At 57.5% G+C, this 22,445-nt stretch overlaps 1 protein-coding gene across 5 annotated transcripts; it reads right to left on the bottom strand.

Moving 5' to 3' along the window:
- Window positions 1-910: 910 nt before the first annotated feature.
- Window positions 911-20,276, bottom strand: CDH16 (cadherin 16). 5 transcript variants are annotated; one of them, XM_038538738.1, is made up of 18 exons: window positions 20,126-20,276; window positions 19,110-19,167; window positions 18,759-18,842; window positions 18,192-18,347; window positions 17,985-18,123; window positions 17,517-17,675; window positions 16,357-16,553; window positions 15,623-15,745; window positions 15,265-15,415; window positions 14,829-15,056; window positions 14,675-14,751; window positions 14,413-14,601; window positions 14,062-14,303; window positions 13,365-13,498; window positions 12,369-12,611; window positions 12,101-12,208; window positions 11,703-11,819; window positions 911-1,221 (listed from the first exon to the last, which is right to left on the bottom strand). In XM_038538738.1, exons 2-18 carry the CDS (start codon window positions 19,152-19,154, stop codon window positions 926-928), a joined length of 2,688 nt encoding a protein of 895 aa, XP_038394666.1. In that variant the 5' UTR covers window positions 19,155-19,167; window positions 20,126-20,276; the 3' UTR covers window positions 911-925. The 5 variants fall into 5 exon arrangements, with proteins under 5 accessions (XP_038394666.1, XP_038394669.1, XP_038394668.1 ...); XM_038538741.1 differs by having other exon boundaries at window positions 15,265-15,403; XM_038538740.1 differs by having other exon boundaries at window positions 20,104-20,264.
- Window positions 20,277-22,445: the final 2,169 nt, after the last annotated feature.

Below are 22,445 nucleotides of genomic sequence, written 5' to 3'. Positions count from 1 at the left end.
CAGCTGCCGCTGGAATGAGTGGGAGGACAGTATTCAGAGAGGAGACCCTGAGGGACAGCCCTGCCAGAGCAGGGGCTCCTGGGGCCTGCAGCCTGGGACACCCTTCAGGGAGCCTCACCAGTCCCTGGCCCCCCCTGGGGCTGGAATGAGTGCAGGGTGGGAGGACCCCGTCCTGTGATCACTCAGCCTTGCTTTATGGGAACGGGGCTGCGGAAGTCCCAAACAGCCAGGGCCAGGTGGTGGGCTCTAGGGGTGTGTGTGGGGGGGGGCATTGCCCCCTCGTCCAGGCTCCCCCAATGTGCGTGCTCCCTCTGTGGACTGCCCCACACCTCTGAACCCTTCCCACATCCTCTTCCTGCTCCGTGGAGCCAGCCACCACAGCCAGCCTCCCAGTAGCTCTGGAGTCTACTTCCTCCTGCCCCATCCCCTGCCCGGGCCCCAAGGGCGGTCCAAACCACCCCACCCCCAAACAACAGCCCCCTCCAGTCAACTCCACCCGGCACGCAGCAGCCAGAGTGATCTTGGTCAGACTCAAATATTATGTACCTTCCAGATATCCCTTGACCCTTGGAAGAAAGCTCAGAATCCTCCCCAGCTTTCTCCAACTCCTCCCTATGCCCCTCAGGCACACGGGCAGAAAGGAATGAGAGAAGAGAAAGAGGTCTTTCCTCCACAAGGCAAGGTCACCTCTTCCAAGTGCGGGCTGCCCCCTGGTCACCCCTGGGAGGGAGTCTGGAACACCCCTCCACCCACACACACACCTTTTGCTTCTTGTTAGAATTTTATTTTATTTTATTTTATTTTATTTTATTTTATTTTATTTTTATTTTATTTATTTATTTATTTTTATTTTTTATTTTTATATAAAATACTTTTTTTTTTTTTTTTTTTTTTTTTTAGAATTTTAAGGATGATCACAGATTCTTCACTGCTTCTGCCACCAAGGTGTGGGGTCTAATTCTCCTCCTCTTGAACCTGGGCTGAACTTAGGAACTGTGACACTGGGGATTGACGTTAGTGTACAGAGGAATCTTGGTAACTGGTAACTTGATAGAGGGTTGCGATAGTTAATTTTATGTGCTAACCTAACTGGGCCAAGGGATGCCCAGAAAGCTGGTAAAACATTCCTCCTGGGTGTGTCTATGAAGGTGTTTCCCAAAGAGATTAGCATTTGGAGCAGTAGACTGAGTGAAGAAGTCGGTGGTCCTGGTCCACCCAGAGCTGGAATAGAACAAAAAGGCAGAGAGAAGAGAAAAATGCACTGTCTGTTCAGCCAGGACATTCATCTTCTGCTCTTGGACATCCGGTGCTCCTGGTTCTCGGACCTGTGGACTCTTACTGGAACTTACACCACTGGTTTTCTTGGCTTCCAGCTTGCAGAGGGCAGAGCGTGGGACTTCTCAGCTTCCATAAGCACATGAACCAATCCCTCATAATAAATCTCACAACCATATGAAGCAAGTATTATGAACCCACTTTACAGGTGGTGAAACTGAGCCTGGAAAGTAAACTGAAGTGTTCAAGGTCCCAAAACTAGTAAATGTGGAGCTGAGTTTTGAACTCTGGTATCTGACTACAAAACTTCTCTTCGCTTTCATGTGATTGCCTAAGCAATCATGCGATTCTGTTGAATGTCTATTCATCTGATTTTTTAAAAAATGCCCTATCTGTTCCCTTGAGTTAAAGCCTAGCAGGAAGCGGTGAGCTGTTTTTGTCCGTGGAAGCATTCTAGCAGAAGCCAGAGGAACATTTGGCAAGATGCACCCTGGATGGACCGTGAGGGATCCCACCCTGAGGCCAGGCCTCTGCTTCGGCCTGGGCTGGGGCGGTGGGGATGCAACACAGGAAGGACACTGTGTGTGTGGCCTTCACTTGTGTCCCCAGCCAGCCTGGGGTCGGGAGGGCAAGAGCAGGTGGAAACTGGGGGAGGAGCTGCTTGCCTCCAGCGGGCAGGAGGCACCGGCAGATCACAGGCTGCCCTGCTCTCCTGACCTCGTGGCCCTGGACTGGTCTCTGATCCCCCTCCCTGCCCTGGGCTTGGCACCTCTGGCTTGGGGGAGAGCCAGGGCTCTTCAGCCACACAGTAAAACCTGCTTTCTTGCCTGGCACCTGTCAGAAGACATCAGAGAGAGAGAGAGAGAGAGAGAGAGAAGCCGGCAGCTTCTGCTGCCTGGGGGGGTGGACAAATATGGCCACGGCACTGGTGTTGGTAAGAAAGAGAAAGTGGATACCACTGACATGTCCTTGCCCAACATACTGGACAAAAGATTCTGGTGGACTTTAAAGTGACAGTGAAAAAAGTGATGGTGAAAGATCTTTATCATTAGACAGGAAATTGCTAAATGTAAATACTGTAAGTGGGGGGTGGGAAATCCCATTATGAAACAGTATGTACAGTGTGACCCCAAGTTGGAAGCCTTCCCCCCAGCCCTCACACACACCCCTCCACCAGCTCCCTCGTGACTTAGCCCACGGGCCAGGGGCTGGCAGTGGAGGAGGGGACTGTGACTATATTGGGAAGGGGATGAGATCACCCAGAGGCTGGCTGATTTAGAACCGGGTAACTTTTTCCACCCGTATGGCTCTCAGAGGCTTCTGCACTGGCTCATAAACCTTGGCGCCAGCCTGCAGGGTGGAGGGGAGCCATATTCCCCTCCGCAGGGGTGGAGATGGTGGCTGAAGCTGGTTAGGGGACAGGTGCTAGGCTGAAGTTGAGATAAAATGACAGACTGGGCCCCAGGGGGTACCCAGGGCCCTGCTGGGAGTCTCCAAAAGCTTTGCTTCCAGGAGACCCTGGTGCTCTGTAACTCCCGGGGGATCTTTGTGGGCAGAAAGTGATTCTGTGGGTTCAGAAATATCCCAGAGTGTGGCCACCTGGTGGCAAGCTGCACCTGGTCCCCTTGGGCCCAGCTGTAACACCCTGTTACATCTTGAGATTCCTATTTGCCAGCCTGGCCCTCCCCACGGAGAGGACCCTGCCCCCACCCCAGTTCCTGGCCAAACCCAGAGAAAACCCTGGTTCGGGTGGCTGTGAAGGAAGAGTCCTGGGAAAGTAACCGGGGTCCAATTCCAGCTCAGCAAATAACTGAGTTCAGTTCCATTCCCATCCTGGTCCAACAGACTCCCTCAAACCTCCCGCCTCACGGAAATGTCACAGTAATGTCACAGCATGTCCCAGTCCTCTGAGCTTCTGCCCAGGCACTCGTCCCAGCCTGGCTACCCTTCCCTACTCGGGCCTGACTTTGTCAACTCCCACCCCCTGAGCTGGGTCAAGTGCCATCTCTCCCCAAGTCAGAGTCCACCACGCTGGCTGCTCCGTGCCCATTGGGGGATAACTCTGAGGGCAAGAACTGGCTCCAGGGAAAAATGCTAGGACATGCTGGATCCTCAAGAGGGATGAGGGGTCAGGGGAGGACAGCTGTGAGCCCAGCACTGTCCTGTCCCAGGGCCTTGAGTGGGACCTCGGAGCCTCAGGCCCTTCACTCTCCAAGGCAAACAGCAAAAATTATGGTTGGAGGCACCCTGGCTTGGGCTTTGCAGGCAAGAAGCAGGAGCTGGACAGAACCAGAATGAGCCAGGGCATCCCCTCCTTAGCCCAAGCCCTGGGTGCAGGGTTGGGAATGGAATTCTCCAGCTAGATTGAGTTTTTCCTGGAAAATCCCCACAAGCCCTTCCAAGCTTTTGTGTTTGACTCTGACTCCTTCAGATGTGTGGGTATGAGGCCCATGGCGGCTGGGCTATGCAGACAAGGCCCTTGCCTTTTCTGGACCCCTGGGCTTGTGCTTTGGGAGAGCCAAAATGCAGATTCCCACATCTATTGAGCACCATCTGTCAGCTTCACAGAGTTGTCTCAACTACCCTGAGAGGTAGTGATCGAGGTCCTTATCATTCGACAAGGACACTGATGCTTGGAGATGCCAAGTGGCTTGCCCAAGGTCACACAGGATTCGAAGCCTACCCAGCAAGGGTCGGCCTGCAGATGGCTCCAGTCCCCACACCCCATTCAGGATTCCTGAAAGGGCAGGGTGAGCCCACAGGCCAAGGATGCCACTTCTAGCTGAGTCCCACTTGACCAAGCCCGGCCTGGCTCTGTGCCTGCCACTCTCAGAATAACCCTGGTGGTTCTGGGCATGGATCACTGGCCATCACCTGGGACCTATTTTTGTCCTTCGGGTAACAAGGAAGTCTCACCTTGTGCAGGAAACCACTTGGGGTGAGGGTGGAACATCTGACCCCCAGCCCTAGCTGACCTTGCTGCCCTGCTGGGAAATGTCCCCAGAAGGGAAGTGGGAAGCCTGGCTTAGCCACTTTCCCTTTCTCTCCCTTCCCAGCCACTTCCCAGAATCTGGCTTTCTACCCCATCTGCTCTTCCCGTCTTCTTGGCAGTCCACACCACTCCCCCCCACCCCCACCATGACCAGGAGGCCAAGAGCATCTTCATTTCTCCTCGTGACCCATTGTCAAATCTTCTGCACTTGAACAGCTGGAAAATTCTTCATGTCTAACTATAGAAACAAGCCCATTTCCTTAGGTTCCAGCCAGAGGGTTCCAGAATCCAGGTGCAGGAGCCATCTGGGTATCCAGCATCTAGAACCTGATTTTTGGAATCTGGGGCCCTGAAATCCTATGGAGTAGGGGTCGATGGCATTTGAGATGACAGAAGCCGTGGGCATACCACAGACATTCTGAAAGGTCATGTATGATCTCAGGGGTCCAGAATACACAGAGGGGGGCACCCCAGCCGAGTCAGAGGGGCTCCTTTCTGCTGAAACCAGGTGTGTAGGTTGCTGAACTCAGCAACATAACAACAACAACAAGAAAGGCTAGAAGGAAAACTGATAAAAAATTTACCGTAGGGACGTCTGGGTGGCTCAGTGGTTGAGCGCCTACCTTTGGAGGGGAGGGTGATCCTGGAAACCCAGGATCGAGTCCCTTATTGGGCTCCCAGCATGGGGCCTGCTTCTCCCTCTGTCTGTGTTTGTGTGTTTGTGTGTGTCTCTCTCTCTCTGTCTCTGTGTGTGTGTGTCTATCATGAATAAATAAATAAAATTTTAAAAAAGATTTTATTTGTTTATTCAGGAGAGACAGAGAGGCAGAGGGAGAAGCAGGCCCCATGCGGGGAGCCCGATGGGGCACTCGATCCCGGGTCTCCAGGATCACGCCCTGGGCCAAAGGCAGGTGCTCAACCACTGAGCCACCCAGGGATCCCCCAAATAAAATCTTAAAAAAAAAAAAAAAGTTACTGTAACAACAAAAGCAAGAAAGAGCAGAGCTGGAATGACAACGTGAATCAGCAGCTCCCCCGTGGTGTGAGGGCGGGGCGCCCCCTCCGTGGCGTTCGCGGCCAGCCGGCGGGTGCAGCTCCCCGGAGGTGGGCAGAGCAGCTCCCTGGAGGTGGGCAGGGCAGCAACCCGGTAGGTGGGCAGAGCAGCGCCCCCGGAGGTGGGCAGAGCAGCACCCTGGAGGTGGGCAGAGCAGCTCCCCAGGAGGTGGGCAGAGCAGCCCCCCCAGAGGTGGGCAGAGCAGCTCCCCGGGAGGTGGGCAGAGCAGCCTCAGCGACGCGCGGGCGGGCGGCCGGGGAGGCCCTCCAGGAGCCAGCCCGGCCCCCAGCGCCCCGGCCGGGCCCTCCTGCAGCCGCTGGGCTGGAAATAGCGGCCGCTGGCGAGCTGACAATCAAAGGGCAGCTAAAAAAAGCCCCCTCCGTCTGGGCTCTGTCGCACGCGGCTCTTGGGGCCTATTTTGGGGGAGAGGGTGCCGACGTGCCAATGGAAAATCCGAGAGGCGGGAGTGTCCAAGGTGGGGGACCTGGGCGCCTCCCTCTTCCCTTCCTGGTGCCTCCCCCCACCCCGGGCTCGCGTGCAGACGTGCACACACACAGCTGCAGCCCCCGCCGAATCCCCGCTGTTGGCCCTGTCATTCTTAGGGCAGCCTAGGAAAGGGGTGAGGAAACGGAACCTCAGAGAGGAGAAGCCACTGCACGAGGTCACACAGCCACACGTGGGCGGACAGTGGCGCCGCGAGCGCTCTCCTAGAGGCAGCCCCTGCCTCCTCACCCGGGAGCCCAACGCAGTGTCTCCCCGCGACTGGGGAGGAAGCGGAGGATGACCTGCCGTCTTGATGACCCCATGGGAAGGAGTCCCAGTGGAAGTCCCACTTCTGCTGGGGCCTGGCTGGCTGTAGGAGAGGCAGCTTCTGCTGGCCTCGCCCCAAGGGCCCATCCCCCAGCCAGTCCATGTGACCATCCCACCGGGCCCCTACCAGGCCCCCCAAAGCCTGGCAGCCCCTGCCAAGTTTCCAGAGAATGTGTCAGATAAGGGGCTGGTGCTCATGACTCCCTCCCATGCAGCCACTATCGCTGACCCTGTGGCCACCACTAAGTAGGTAAGAATAGCAACAGCCCCTGCCACTGGGCATGCACTCAGGGACCACACAGCGACATCTTCAGGCGAGGACCCGGGCGCCTGCGCCATGGTTCCAGCCCCATCCAGCTCCCGCACTGCCCTGGGCCTGAAGTCCCTCGGCATCTTGTGAGCCAGCACCAGGCCTCATCCTCTGCCTCTGCCACCCCAGTGGACGGGACCCGGAAGGCAGCGGGCCACCTTGTTGATGCCCGCCCCGCACCCTGCCTTCCACTGAGGAGCTGCGACCTGGAGCTGCGTACTTGTCCCCTCTGGGTCCATAAGCAGGACAAGGCGGCGCCACAGCTCCCTGGCACATGGCAAACATCCAGCAAGGCCTCCGCTGGGGCTAGAGCCCCTCCGCCTCCTGGTAACCACAGCCTGGCCTGGCCATCGAATACCCCCATGAACTCCGACCCTCTGACTGGATGTCAGAGGGATGTGGATGGGGTAAGGGTGTGGGAAGTCCCTGGGGTATATGATCACAAGGTAGGGGGGCCTGTTGTGACTGAGTCTCCTCTGTGAGTCTCCCTATGACACTCCCGTGGGTGTGCTCCTCTGTGTCGCACGAGTGTGCGAGGGTGGCGGCATCACTCGGAGGGAAGAGGCTGTTGTCATAGAACCAGGGTGAGCGTCACCATGACATCCAGAGTGGGGAGATGTGGGGAGCTTTGTGTCCACGTCCCTGAGTCACTGTGACACCTGGGGGGGATCTAGCCTCTCCCGCCCCCACCACCACGTCAGTGGCCCCTGGAACTCCCACAGCCTGACTCGCGCGTGGCTCAGACCCGGACCCAGCCCCTCCCCCAAGCCTCCTCAGCCCTCTGCTCCCAGCCCCCTTGCCCTCCTCATCTTCCCCTGGAGCCTGCCTCCTGTCAGCCTCACCCTCCACCGACCCCCATCCACCCAAGACCCAAGCGGTCTTGGGGAGAGGGTCCGGGACGCTAGGGAAGGGAAGGGTTCCCGGCACATTCACACACTGTGACACCACGCAGACCAGACTTTAACGTGAACTTACACACTGACAAGACACACACACGTGTGTGTGTGTCTGGTGGAGTCACAGGGCCACCACGGGGTCTCCAAGCTTCGTCGCTCAACACTAGCCCTGCCAGCTAGGCCCCCACAATGCTTGAAGTCCTTTGGGTCCTCCCACACCTCTTCGGTCCCCTCATGGGAAAATTGCTCTCCCAGGATAGCAAGGACCCCTGGAGATGTGATCAGAGGAAGAACTGCCCTTAGCCCCAGCTAGAGTCCTGGGGTGGGTACAGGTAGCTGTGGGTGGGATGGGAGTCTCTGAGGTCCCCAGGCTGTGAGTGAGGGCCGGACCGACCTCTGGGCCTTTCCCTTCAAGAGCCCTAATCTCTGGGGCTGGAAAAAGTTTAAAAATATCCTCATGTTTACATTCTTTCCAAGCCTGCCTCCCAATCCTCAGTGCTGGGTCCCTTTGATCTGGCCCTGTGCCTCTGAAAGGGGCCTGGGAGAGGGGGAGCATGAGCTCCCCACTGGGGCAGACCCTGTGACTCCCTGAAGCTCCAGACCAGTCTGAACCCTGTGAGACCCCTCGGCATCCCCCCAGAGAGAGCTTTAGAGCTGGCAAGGAGCCAAGGCTGGAGGGGGTGTCTTGCCTAGGGTCACCCAGCAGCACCATGTGGGGGCTAGACTTGGGGTGCCCCTTCATACTCCCTCCCTAAAGCCTGAGCCGCATGGGGTGGAATGTGAGAACAAGTGGCTGTAGGCACCTGTGGGAGGTACCCCCACAGTCTGCACACAAGGGAAAACCATGGGTGCTGAACTACTGTGTGCCCGGCACTGTGCTAGACACATTTTGTGGGGATCACCTCATGTAGTCCTCTCAACAACTCCATTTTAGTGAGGCCCATTTTATTAACAAGTAAACCAGGGACGCCTGGGTGGCTCAGTGGTTGAGGGTCTGCACGGGATCGAGTCCCACATCGGGCTCCCTGCATGGAGCTTGCTTCTCCCTCTGCCTGTGTCTCTGCCTCTCTCTCTGTGTCTCTCAAGAATATTTAAATAAAATTTAAAAAAACAAAGAAACAAGTAAACCAGTGCTCAGAGAGGTGAAGTGACTCATCTGAGAACACACAGCAAAGATGGGGCGGAGCATGGATCACATATTCTTCTACCCACAGTGAGCCACAGCTAGTCCTCACCATGCCTTAGCAGCTAGGGCCTGTCTGCAGAATGAGGCCCACGTCCCCAGTGTAGTCCACTAGCACTCACTGACCCACGGCCCTGTCCACAAACCGGTGCCGGCTCTGTGTTTCTCTCCCTCTGAGACCCAGGAGAAGCCACGCCCCCACCCGACCCTCACTTTCCTCTATGGAATAGCCTGGGGATCAAGGAGAGGCTTATGTCCACAGACTCTGGGGGAAAGTGAATCTACGTCCCTGGGGATTCTGGACCTTATGGCCAGCCCCAGAACTGACACTATCAGAGCATGGCCTGAGGCCTGGAGGCCAAAGGAAAAAAAGCCTGCAAACTGGGGCAGGTGCTTTAATTTGCCCTGGTGTCCTGTCGTCCACTCTTTCCTTTGTTGGCACCCCACTGATCTGCTTACCAGCCCTCCTCCTATCTGCCCATTTACCCATCTGTAATCCACCAACCTGCCCATCCATCCACTCAGTCACCCCACCTATCTACTATCCATCCAACCAGAATAAAGACCCAGAGAGCAGAGTGATTCCAGGGTCCCTGGTAGGTGCTGCATCCCACTGGTTGGCTGGACTTGGAAAGGTCCCTTCACCTCTTCGTGATTCACTTTCCCAACTTGACAAGAAGGAGCTGGCCTGCTGATCTCTGAGGCCCTTCTGAGGGATCTCGTGGGAGCAAAGGCCAGCTTAGGGCTGTGGATGCTTCAGGAGAAGTAACTCAAATCTTGGCCAGACAGTCCCACCTTGCGCTCTGCTTCCAAGACTCTCAGCCACAGCCCTTAACCTCTCTGACTTTCAAGAAACTCCACTGGCAAAAGGGGCCATTAATCCTGTGCTTGCAGGTTGGTGGGAAGATTGGATGGGATGCCACCTTTGAAGAGCTTTGCACCCTGGAGACTTCTAAGTGGATGCAGGCTGAGTAGAGGATCCTCTACTGGAGCTGGGAGAGGGGGTGGCAAGCTCCGCTTAGACCGCAGTAGTCAGCAACTCACGTGTGTGTGTGTGTGTGTGTGTGTGAGAGAGAGAGAGAGAGAGAGAGAGAGAGAGAGCTGGGCCCAGGATGGCTGGAACCAGCCTCAGGGGATCCTCTGTGACTCTCTCAGACTCTTCAGGCCAGCCAGGATGCCCACCCCATCTCTCTTGGCTGGACTTGGCCCCCATCCCACAGAATCTGCCAGGAGTGGAGAGATTATCTCCTAAAAATAGGGCCTGGGCCCCACAGAGGTTGTTTTTCTCCCTTCCCCGTGATTTACCATCATCAGCTCAGGGTGCCTGGGACGGCAAGTCCCACCCTGGCTCCCCAGAGACCATTGGGATGGGTACATGGAGGATCAGCATGTGTCTAGGGTCAGTCAAGGGCCAAAAATTGGAGGTATGGTCAGGGCTCAACAGGGCACCAGGGCCATGGCTTACCCTTGGTCAGGGGAAGGGGTTCACTCGGGGCAGGGGAAGCTCCAGGATGAGCCAGGGGGGTTCCTGTCCCTCTGAGTGATTGCTCTTTCTCTGTCTGCAGAGCCCACCCCCATGTACTCACCATCCTGTGGATGAAACCCAGCGGTGTGCTGGGGCCTGTGCTGGGGCAGAGGGACTCATTCCCTACCTCAGCTCTCCTGTTCCAGCCCTATTAGATTCTCATGATTCCTGCATAGACCCCTCTTAAGACTGTGGGACCTCTGCCCACCCACATGCAGGCAACTCATGCAGACACAGCTGCGTGCTCATACACAAACCAGGACATAGACTCACGGGCACCCTCCCCTAGCACATACGTCCCAGGAAACACAGAATACACTCTCAAGGACGCAGTCTTCAACCTTCGCCTAGTCAGGGTTGACCCATCCAGGGTTTGCAGCCGCCGGCTCCAAATCCCACAGAAATGACCAACCTTCCCTCCACCTCAAGTTTTTACCAAGAGCTGACATGCTGCCCCCATGTCCCTCCTCACAAGGGACCCAGGCTTCTCCCTCAATCCCCTAGACCCTTTATGTGCAGCAGGAGATGGGAAAGATTGACGTGGGTGATGCACACACGTACATGACACCGAGATACAGGTGTAGCCCATGCCCTGCTCTCTGAGGCTTTATTATTGGACAAATGTGTCACCTTTTGGAGGATTCCCATGGGCAGCCCATAAAGTCAGTGTTCAGGCTCTACAGATTTGTCTGGTGACATTGCCTCCACCCCCAGGCAGGTAAAGGGGCTCTATCTGTCCTAGCCGCCCCCCGCCCCATTGATGGGCAGTGCTGGGCCCTCCCCCAGTGGACTCCGATGGAGATAGAGGCCAAGCTCTCCGCTGGGGCTGCCTGGACCATTCACACTGCTGCCTTCAGGGGCACGCTGTCCACTGGCTGATCTAGGTCCTTCTTCCTTGCCAGGGTCAAGTGAGTGAAGATGAGGATGAGGAAGATGCCTGAGAGGCCCAAGAGGGATGGATCAGCTCTCAGAAGGGGCCAGGAGACTTGTCCATCACCTGCCATTGGTATTCGTTTAACAAGGAATCAAGATTTCCTAGACAGCATCCCCACGGCTGGGCTGCAAATGACTGTGGTCCTGGTGTCGGAAGAAGCCTGATTGTTTGGCCTGCAGCTGCCCAGGCCACCCCAGGCTCCAAAGTCCCCTTCTCTGGGGAACAGTTTGAGTGGGAGTCATCTGGGAGCCAGTGAGCTGTTCCCATGGACTCTGAGAGAAAGGCACATGGTAGCATTGTACTAGAAACAACAACAAAAAATACCAGCCAGGGAAAAATCTAGAGGGCTAAAGAAATCAAGGGGATAAAGAGGGAGGCTTGGACTAAAGCGATTAGGCTGGAAAGACCTGGGCTCTGCTACATTCTGGCTGTGTGACCTCAGACAAGTCACTTAACTTCTCTGAGCCTCAGTGACCTCATCTGGAAAATGGGGAGATGCCACAACTACCTCAGGTTTGTGAGGAGCATTCAGTGCAATAATCCTGTATTACACAGTCAGCGTGTAATAACGTAACGGTCAATGCTGTTATCGATGATGATGATGACTAGGAGAGTTGTGGGGTTCCTGCTCCAGCCCCGGGGGCCACCACGGGACAGGGAGCCATGCATCTGGAGGCTGTAACTCCGGCCACCCCCCCCCAACTCAAGCCCAGCATCCATTACCTATCGCCATCAAGGTGCCCACGAGGATGCCCACTGCAGACAGCTTCGTGGGCATGCCCTTCATGCGGCCCACCTTACGCATGCACTGCCCCTCCACGTTGCAGCGACACACTACCACTGGGGGCGGGGGAGGAAGATAAAGGCCGTGGGGGCAGGCTCTCCAGCTGCTGGGAGGCCTCACCGCAGCCGGCTAACATCTGTTTTCGTGCACACATGTGTATTTATGTGTGTTGGGGGGGTGGCTCTGTGCACATGCATCGGGGTGCCTGGCCACAGATGAGCAGGCACGCACAGGCATTTGTACAGCCTGTGAGCCTGTGGGCATGCATACCCAGCCCCTCCCCCTGCATCCCAAAGGGCCCCCCAGGAACTGCAGGCACACAGAGCCCTGGCCTTACCTCGGAGCTGGAGCTGCCACATCCGGACATTGTGGCTGACAACTACTGGCACTACATGTTCACGTGGCTCCACCCAGTGCAGGGCCAGGGTGAGGTAGGCGTGGGAGCCTGGGGGACCATAAGCAGGGACCACAGTCACTAGCCTGGATAAGCCCTAGGCCCGGCTCACACCCCAGCCCCCCCCGCCTAGTGCAAGGGCATCTCATTTCTGAGTGTTCACACTGCGTCCTGCTTCGGCCACGGTCTCTGGTGCTTCCCCACCACACACCGTTGAGAGCCTGGAGGTGCCAGTCCCGCTGCACCGTAGGGTTGGGACCAAGGGCAAAGCTGTAGGGACCATGCCCATCAGCCAGGTCAGGGTCCTCGCTGGGTCCGCTGATAACCACGCCGTGGTCCTGGCGGGGTGTGCAGAGGTGGCGGGTGGGTACGGGGTTCAGAGCTGGGGCCCGGGCAGAAGGGGCCTTCAGAAAGTGGATCACGAGGCTTGCAGAGGTGCTCAGCGTCGGCTCATCTGCAGAAGAGGCAGCGCTGAGCTAGCGCCCAGCCCGCGGTCCCACCGCTGTCTGCCACCTGCTCCACCCGGCCCTCCTCCGCATCCCCATCCGCATCCTCGCCCCTGTCTCTGCCTCAAGGGACGCCTTGCACCCCTCACTATCTCAATGGCTGCCGGGCCTTGCTGCTTTCTGGATGCCAGGCTTGCCCTCACTGCCCCCCCCCCAACCAACTGCTGGCATCAGGACCCAACAATGTCGGGATGCCCTGACTGTGGGTGAGCTCACTCTGCCGAGCCTGTCGTCCACCACAGGACAGCCCAGCCCAGAGCGGACACCTGCCTCTGACATACCCACCCCTGGGCCAGCTTTTGATCCATTCAACGTGGCATTCGGAGTCCTCCATATCTGGCTTCAGTGTCCCACTCGGGCTCACGTCCTGGCTCACCTGCCATAACGCAGCCCCTGGCACTCCTTCCACCTCCTGGCCCACAGCCTCTGCTCCTAGCCCATGTCTGGAGCCTGAGAGGCCCTCCAGGACTAAGGGGCAAGGTCGGAGGACTATTAAGTGTCCAGGGAAGAGGGTGGCCTGAGAGGGGAAGCAGAGGCCAGGCATCTCAGAGACCGACACTGGCCCCAGCCCTCATTCCTCTTTCCTGCCTGGGGCAGCGGATGCCAGAAAGGACCCTGGGAAGAAAGCTCAGCCCTGCCCACTTCTCCCTCGGCCTGAGGCTTACTCTGCCTCCAGAAGCCCCACCCCTGCCTGGCCATACCTTCATACTGGGCCTCCACGAGCACTGTGTACATGTCACCAGGCTGGGCCCCTTGCAGGGGCCGGGCTGTGTGCACCTCCCCCGAGACCTCCTTGATGCAGAGCCAGCCCTCGGAGTCATTGACCAAGGAGAACCTGAGGCCCAGAGAAGATGGGGGGCAGGGAGGCACTGGGACCATATATGGGGCCTTACTCAGAGATGCCCCCCCAGGGCCACGTGACCTGTTCAAGTGTCACATCCTCTCCGTGACTCGTGGCGGGCAGCAGTGCCCCGGGTGCCTAGTCTCTCTTCCCAGCTTTAAGGACTTGTCGAGGGACAGGGCTTGAATCATGGGTACTGTGGAGGGGGGTATCTATCAGAGCCTGGGGGACCTGACTCAACTCCACTAGTCTCAGATCACCCCACAAAGGGGCCTGGGGGCCAGGGTACAGACCCTGTCATGGAAGGAAATGGGGGGGCCCATCCAGGACAGCATGGGAGGCATCATCTGAGCTTGGATGGAGCCCTAACACTCCTCTCCATGCCCTATCCAACTCATCTAGCTCTGACTCACCCTCGGGAATCACAGCTTTGGCATCAGCTATGGTTTGAGGAATATTCCAGACCATAGATAATGTGAGTCCCTTTTGAGGCCCTGGGGTCCTCCCTTGGGAGCAGGGGAGGTCCTGCTCAGGCAAGGGCCGGGCTTCTGGCTCACCTGACGGGACTGCTTATGGGGTCTGAGGGTTGGATGGTCAGCAGGAGGGAGCCAGCTGGGGTGTTGACTGGGACACTGGCCTCGTAGCTTTCCTGGTCCAACTTGGGGGGTAGCACCAGCCTTTCCACCAGCACAGTCACTGTGGCTGTGGCTCCGGGGCCTGAGCCTGGCCCCACCAATTCAGCCATATTTCGAACCACCACCACCAACTCATAGCTTGAAGCTGCCTCGTAGCTGAGGTTCTAGAACCAATGGGGTCTGGGTCACTGTTTGGGCCAGGGCATGGCACACTTGTGCATGAATGTGGGTATATGTGCGGCCCCCCCACCCCCGCCATTGCCAGCCCCTTACCTTGAGGAGTCGGAGTTGGACGTGACTGGAGTTTGGCTCCCAATCCAGGCCGAAGGTTCCCTCTACATCCCCCGCCTCAATGGCAAAGTCCATGAGGCGGAAGGCAGGCTCAAGATCGGCATCGGTGGCCATGAGTGTGGCCACCAGAGTCCCTGGCTGTGCATCCTCAGGGAGGCTTACAGGCTCAATCTGGAGAGATGGGGAGGGGCCGTGAGCCCCTCATCGGTGCCCTCCCAAGGTGTCCTCTCCTGTTCCTGCTTACCTGGGATGTGGCGAACTCGGGGGCATGGTCATTGATATCTGTGATTGTGACAGCCACCTCACATGTGCTGCTGAGGCCTGAGGCAGGAGAGGGCACGTTGAGAAGAGGGAGCCTGAGAGAAGGAGGGAGCCTGGGTCCCCAGCAGGGCACTTACTGCCCTCGGCTCCTCCTCGGTCAGCAGCCATCACCCGAAGCAGGATGTTCTGGCCAGCTCGGAGCGGGGCATCCCCCAGGGTCACGCTGCCCGAGGTGAAGTCCAGCTCGAAGGCTCTTCCCTCTGCTCCCTCCTCAGGCTCAGGGCTCAGCAGCTGATACACAACGTGGGAATTGGGGGAACCGGGGGCATCCATGTCCTCTGCCAACAGCCTAGTCACCTCGGTGCCTGCAAAGACAGCACCCCCCCGGGTGGGACCTCAGCCCAATCTGGAGGCCTCACTCCTCTTCCGTGCTGGACCAAACCTGAGCTCGTGGGAAGGTAGGGACATTGATTAACGGGGCTCGAGGCTGACCCCATCCCAGAGAGGAGCAAGATGGGACGGTTTGTAAGGGCTTCCACCCTCCCGCATCCCCTGACCGGGCCCATGGCCCACCTGGGGGGCTGAGCTCAGGAACGCTGATCGGGGAGTCCCACAGTGGGCAGACAGGCGCATTGTCGTTCTCATCCGTCACTACCACACGCAGCTCCAGAGGTTCTGTGTAGTCCTCAGCACGGACATTCCGAGCCTGCACCTGGAGCAGGAACTGAAGTGGGCAGGGGGGGCCTCAGATGAAGCCCACGGGCAGCTCCAGGCTGGCTTGGGTCTAGGTGTCCTCTGGTGGCCAGCTCCGGCTCTTCCGGGTGCCCTTCCACTGCCTCAGTGCCTGTGGGGGACGGGATACCCCCAGAAGCCAACCGGACAGTGACCAGGCCTCCCTCAGCCTGTGCTCCTGGCTGCCCCCTCACCTCACCTCAGCCTGGGCTTCTCGGTCCAGCTCCTCGGTCACGTAGAGTTTCCCCTCGGCATCCACATCAAAGGGTCCAGGGGGTTGGCTTTCCAGGTGATAATGTACATCTCCCCCACTCCAGTGGACCTGGGAGTGGGACACAGAACAAGGGCACCCCGGGAGGAGGTGGGCCGGAGCAGCCCATGTCAGCTCTTCTATTCCTGGGTGGGGAGCCTGGGCCCCTGCTACTGTGGGACCTCAGGCAAGCTACTATCATCCCTGGAGTCCAGATAGGGCCCCTTTGTTTGGGACACTTATTGTAGTAAGTCCGTGGTGGCCCTGGTCCAAGCCTGGTCCCCGCTCAAAGTGCTGAATGACCAGGTTGTTTTACTCTCCAGCCTCTGAGCTGGGCCTGACCCCAGGGCATTCCTCGAGGAGGTCTGAGACATTCCAAGCCTAGGTGACAATCCCCATGGCAGCAGGGAGGTGGCAGCTGTTCTCCCTGAGGAAGCCTGGGGCAAGGTCAGGTCAGGCCCCAGGGCCACGCTTGCCAGAGGGTAGCCGGTGAGGAGCTGTGGGCCTGGTCTCGGGGCCCTGGATACCCTATTCCATGATGGGAACTGATGGGGACAGTAGAGGGATGAACATAGGTAGGGGAGGAGCAGGGGTCAGGCTGGCCTCAGACCTACCCTCCAAATCTTGAGATTCCTGCTGTACCATTCCTGGGGCTACTCAGCGACTGACAGGTACTTACTCACCTGGGCGAAGTGATGTGGGTATGGAACTTTGAGATTCTCTGCCAGGTGGACAGGATCTAGGGGCACCCACGTGTTCTCTACTATGGAGACATGTACGGTGGCTGTGGCCTGGTGGCCCGAAGCCTGGTCACCCATGTCCTTGACCTGCACCAACAGCTGGTAGGGCCCTCCTGCAGCCCGGTCTAGGCTGGTGCTTCCTAGAAGGGGCAGAGTGGTCAGCTGAGCAGGAGTCCAGGGCTTCCTTCTCAACAAGGCACCAAATCACCAAGCCAAACGTGTGGCAGGTGTTCAGGATACTCTCTTGGACCAAGGGTGAGAAGGACTTTTAGCACCACAGTGAGCACCCAAGCAGGGCTTGAACGTTTGCAAAGTCATTTCCATATCTATCTACACAATGAATGGTTGATGGACCAGATGACTAGGATGAGGGTGGGGGATACATGCGTGGATGGGTAGATGAGTAGATGACCAGCTGGGTGAATGGATGGTTGACTAGGTATGTGGATAGGGAGTTGGGTGTGTGGATGGGCTAGTTTGGATAGATATTTGAATAGATGGGGTGTGTATGTGTTTGGGTGGTAGGTGGGTGAAGGGCTGACTGGGCCGGTGGATGTATGGTTAGCTTTTCTTTCCACCCCCATCCTGTGCCTCTGGTCTGAACTCCCAGATCCAGGTCTCCCTTACAATCAGCCCAAAGGTCTCCCAGCAACATCATAGGCTACAGCCCCTCATGTCACTCCTCTCCTCACTCCTTAGGCTCGGGTGTCCAGAGCGTAGGGCTGAGGTATTCCATTCACACCACTTTTTCTCTCCATGCATGGTTCAAGTCTTTTGCCTTGCCACTCTCTGCCTAGAACACTCTTTCCTGGGGGCACCTGGGTGGCTCAGTGGTTGAGTGTCTGCCTTCAGCTCAGGGCATGATCCCGGGGTCCTGGGATCGAGTCCTGCATCAGGCTCCCTGCCAGGAGCCTGCTTCTCCCTCTGTCTCTGCCTCTATCTCTGTGCCTCTCATGAATAAATAAAATCTTTAAAAAAAAAAAAAAAGGACACACTTTCTTCTTCATTTCTCAAGCTCCAAGCCATCCTACTACTAAGCTCACCTGCCGCCTTCCCCAGCTTTCCCTGACCTTTTCCCCTCATCACACCCAGCTCAGGCTCACCCTCAGGGCTGAGGGCCAGAGCCCCCAGCCGAGGCTCCAGCTGGAACATGTCTGGGGAAGGCCAGGCTGGGGCCTGGTTCAGGATGTAGAATCGGAGATCTGAGTTGGCTGTACCTGGCTCATCCTCGTCCAAAGCCTCAAGGAAGAGGAAGGGGATGCCTGGTGTGGGTGGAGAGGGCAAAACATAAGGGATGCAGGGGTTAGGGAGAGTCCTACGCCTCCCCGTCTCTCCCTGCTACCACCTTCCATACCCATCATCGTATCAGGACTCTGGAGGTGAGCCATAGCTTTTCACCCCACCTTGTAGAGGAGCAAACTGAGGCCAAGAGTGGATGGGACTAGAGGACTCTGCAGGGAGTGGGGGGCAGTGGGATGGGACAGAAATGGAAGGGGGCAGCTTGGACCCTGGCTGCCCTGTCCTTACACCAACGGTCAGCCAACTCTCCTCCCTGTTCTCTCATCACTCACCGGGCCTGGTGCCCTGGCTCAGCTGAAAGGTGTAGACGGACTGAGAGAAGCGGGGCACCTGGTCGTTCTCATCCTTCACACGCACAAGCACAGGCTGTGCGCCCCACAGGACGTGTCCAGCCTCAGTCTCCAGGGTGACCTGGCAGGAAACCCCGTCAGCGCCCTGCCCGGCCTTCACTGTTCTCCCCCACATCCGGCCTGTCATACCTGAAGCCGGTACTCCGCTTGCTCCTCCCGGTCCAGGACCCTGGTCACCAGCAAGAAGCCGGACTCTGGATCCACAGCGAAGGGGCCCTCGGCGGCCACGCCTGGGTTCCCTGACAGCACGATCTCACCCTCAGTCTCCTCAGGGGGCAGTGGCAGCTGCGGGGGAGAACAGAGGTAAGTAAAGGCAGTGGGACCAGGCCCGGGGGACGCCCCTCCACCTAATGGGGGGAAACTGAAACTCAGAGAGGGCCAGCGCTTGCCTGAAGTCACACAGCCAGTAAACGGCAGGCCCAAGATGCAAAGCCAGAGCTCTTTCCCCTGTTCCTGATGCTCCCCAGTACTCCCTGGACCTCCTTTCTAAAGCTCAAAACCCCACCACCAATAGTTTATTAAAACTCTATTTTCTTCTGGAATTGAAATTTTGTTAGTCACTTACACTATATCACATACCGATTGGGAAGCAGGATGAAGAGAGAGGCAGAGCAAGAAAGAGATAGAAATGCTAGAGGTAGGGGAAGTAGAATTTGGGGGGAGGGTAGGCCCCCCCACCCCAGCTCTTAAGCTCACCTTGGTCAGGTACAAAGGGAAATTTCCACCATAGTTTTCTGGGACTTCCACATACAGGTCTGCAGGCTGGGCCTCGGGGAACACCTGGGGGAGGATTCTCACCTTGTCTCCAGGCTTTACGTTCCTGTCACAGGTGGACTTCTGGCCCCTCCATGGGCCTGGCTGTCCCTTAGCCCATCCACCCTCTGGCCTTTCACCTCCTGATCCCCCAACAGGCCTACAGGCAGCTCTGGACACCCTCCCACAATGAGTCCCTTCTATGGTCAATGCAACTGGTCCAGGTGGAGTGGGGGACAAGGATGCCAACACCCAAGGCCAGGATCTGAAGGAGATGAGCAGGACCCAGCTCACCTGGGCTATGAAGAGGCAAAGCAGCGTCAGCCAGGTGGGGATCATGGTGAGGACCGGCCTGAGGGACATGGCAGTAAGTATCCAGCCAGGATCAGTGGGCAGAGGGTCCCTCCCATTACTGTCCTCCTGGAGAGCATCCCTCCCTTCATCCCCACTCAGCCTAGCCAGGACTTCCCCAGTCCCCATAGGGTACAAATGTCCCTTCCTCATTTGGACCTCCTACTACCTGTCACTATAGGAAAGGGGGCCAGGTCTCCTCCTGTCCCCTGTCCTTCCATACTCTCAGAGCTGCCTCTCCCCATCACACCCGTTTGGACATGGTCCCCAACCCCCTCCCACCCTTCTCCCCTGACTCGGCCTGTTCCATACCAGTAGCCAGAGGCACCTCATGACAGAATGGCCTCTTCCTCCCCTTGGAGGAGCCTGTGGCTCCCCGCTGCCTGCAGCTCCTCACCCAGGCCCACTCAGGCCCCCAGGCCCTGCCCTCCTGCCTTTTGGCTCATGCCCCACGGGGATCTCCATGGGAGTTTGATTGTCTCCTTCCCCACATAGCTTCCCCAGCTCTTACAGAGATCCCAAAGTGGTAATAGCCCAGCAGCCCTGAGTATCACAAAAGTTTGAACTGGAAAGACCCTGATGACTCTGAGGGTCACTTCCTGCGGTTGCCTCATGTTGCAGGCAAGGCCTGAAGGGCAAAGCCTGACCAAGGTCACACGGGACTTGACCACAGGACCATTCCTTCTGGAACAGAGGACCCATGGTTCAGGGTCTTGGGGCCTGTTTTTCTACCCACTGCCATCCTTCAGACACGGAGTCCCCGCAGGGCAGGAGCCCTGCCCTCATCCTGGTGTTTTCCAGCACTCAGCACGGAACTGGGCACGCAGAGCACGGACGGCCACTCCAGCCTTTCCTGGGACTCCTTCCCCGAACAAGGCCTGGACGGGGCCGGGTGTTTCCTACCCCCGCCACCAACCCCAGCCTCGGCCCTGCTCACCCCTCCGCTCGAGCGCCCTCACCCGCTGGTGCCTAGGGCAGGCTCCCGTGGTCCAGCTGCCGGGCGAGAGGGCTGCTTCTCCAGGGAGCGCTGGGGCTGGCTGGGTGGGGTAGAGCAGGGCGGACACTTGAGCAGGTAGGCGGGCCGGCCACGCTCGCTCAGGAGTGGAAAACAGCACTGGGCCCACAGCAGCAGGCCTGGCCCTGCCCAGCCCCCAAGTTACTCATTGACTTTGGAAAGCTGGGGGCTGCTCAGCATCCGTGACTGCCAGCCCCGGGAGGTGGGGAGATCATCGGCCTGGCATCCCGCCCATTCCTATACAGCCCAGGGGGTACTTCTTGGCCCTCTGGCCTTGGACACTATTTCTTATTCTATGGTTCCAGACTCAATCCTGCTTCTCCCCACCATGTTCCAGCATCCACAGCTCTACCTTGGCCCACTCTGTCCCTTTAGTCTGGGAGGCCCTTCCTTCCTTTCATCTGTCTGGTGAGCACCTGCTCAGGCTTCAGTACTCAGCTCAAATATTTCTTTCTCCAGGAAACCTTCCCTGGGCTCTCAGGTTTGTTTGGGATTCTTTTCTGGGAATACGCTCTACTCCATGCCATGTGCTACCTCTAGCAGAGCAGAAGAGACACCAGATTGCCACTGTCTGTCTCTCCCATCAGCCTGGGACCCCTCCAGGACAGGTCTCAGGGACCCAGTAGTGACCTTGCCCTCGCTTGGCCCTGGCAGCCTCTGCCTGGGTCAAAAACAAGGAGCTGCTGGTTGCACCTGAAGGATAAACGAAGATGACCTGAACTGGGCATGTGGGGCTCCAGACCACCCACCAGTGGGACCAGTGGGGGGGCACAGCAGCCCATGAAATCCCCTGAGGCCCCCGAGGGCTCATACTAGCTGCTGGCACGGACAGGGCAGGGACAACGGGCCGTCTCGTGCCTCTGAGAAGGAAGAGAAGATTGAACCAGCTCAGGTGACCTTGAGGGAATCGCAGGGCTTGCTAGAGGCTCCTCCCTTACTGAGGGCAGCCAAGTGGATCCCAGAGAAGCTTCTGGGGTCTGGGAGTCCACGGCAAGGGGTGTGTGTGGGAAGGGTCAGGGATCCCGTTGCCAGCGCAGCCTTGTCCCAGAGTTTCCCATGGTTTTCCCTGAGTCCTTTCCACCCCATATGGAGGATGGGGGGACCCTGAGCTGCCTCTAGCCTTGTCTGCCGCAAGCCGAGCGCCTACCTCAGTGTCACTCAGGCACCCCAGGCACTCCAGCCTGGAGCAGGGCACTGTGCGGCTGCTGCAGGAGTCTCTGGCACTGCTCTAAGCATATGCCTTCATTATTCCCCCAATTCCATTCTGAAGGGGCATTGACCCCACGTCACACATTAGGGCACAGAGATACTGAGTGGCTTGCCCAGGCTCACACAGCCAATAAGTAGCAGAGCCAGGAAGGCCTGGATTCTTCTTCAGGCCTCAGGACCTTCACCTGCTCTGAGAAAACCATGCCTTCCGCATGCCTCTAAGTATGTTGCAGGGCGGGAGTGGGAAGCGACAGCAGCTTTGAGCAGTTAACATTGCCCTGGGGGACATGTGGGTGAGTCAAGAGAGGTGTGACACCTTCTGCCATTGAACAACTGCAGTTGGTGTTCTAACCACATGGCAAGAGCTCCTAGGGGCCTGTGGAATAAATAAATTGAACCAAGGGAGGAAATGCATGGACCCTTGCCCAGAACCTTCTCAGAAACCGTCCAGGCCTTGCCCCAGGCTGCCTCCAGGCTCTGGAACCAGCAGACTTATATACCAGTCCCTACTCAGCCACTTTTTTTTTTTTTTTACACATTTTTAAAAATTTATTTATTTATTTATTTTTATGATAGTCACAGAGAGAGAGAGAGAGAGAGAGGCAGAGACACAGGCAGAGGGAGAAGCAGGCTCCATGCACCGGGAGCCCGATGTGGGATTCGATCCCGGGTCTCCAGGATCGCGCCCTAGGCCAAAGGCAGGCGCCAAACCGCTGTGCCACCCAGGGATCCCCTAAAATTTAAATTCAATTTGCCAACATATAGTATAACATCCAGTGCTCAACCCATCATGTGCCCTCCTCAGTGCCCATCACCCATTTACCTCCATCCTCCCACCCACCTCCCCTTCCACAACCCTTTGTTTCCCAGAGTCAGGAGTCTCATGATTTATCTCCCTAATTTTTCCCATTCAGTTCCCCTCCTTTCCCTTATAATCCCTTCTCAGCCACTTCTACCTGTGTGACCTCAGGCAACTGCTTTAGTGCCCCATCTGCCATTGCCAAGTGGAGATACTCATTCCCGAAACAATGTAGGGAAAGTCCTAGAAGTCACCT

Source organism: Canis lupus, chromosome 5 (genome assembly GCF_011100685.1).
Source record: "Canis lupus familiaris isolate Mischka breed German Shepherd chromosome 5, alternate assembly UU_Cfam_GSD_1.0, whole genome shotgun sequence".
In the NCBI taxonomy this organism is placed as follows: domain Eukaryota; kingdom Metazoa; phylum Chordata; class Mammalia; order Carnivora; family Canidae; genus Canis; species Canis lupus.
Note: the sequence above shows the minus strand (reverse complement) of the source record. Positions and strands in the feature narration are given on the sequence as shown.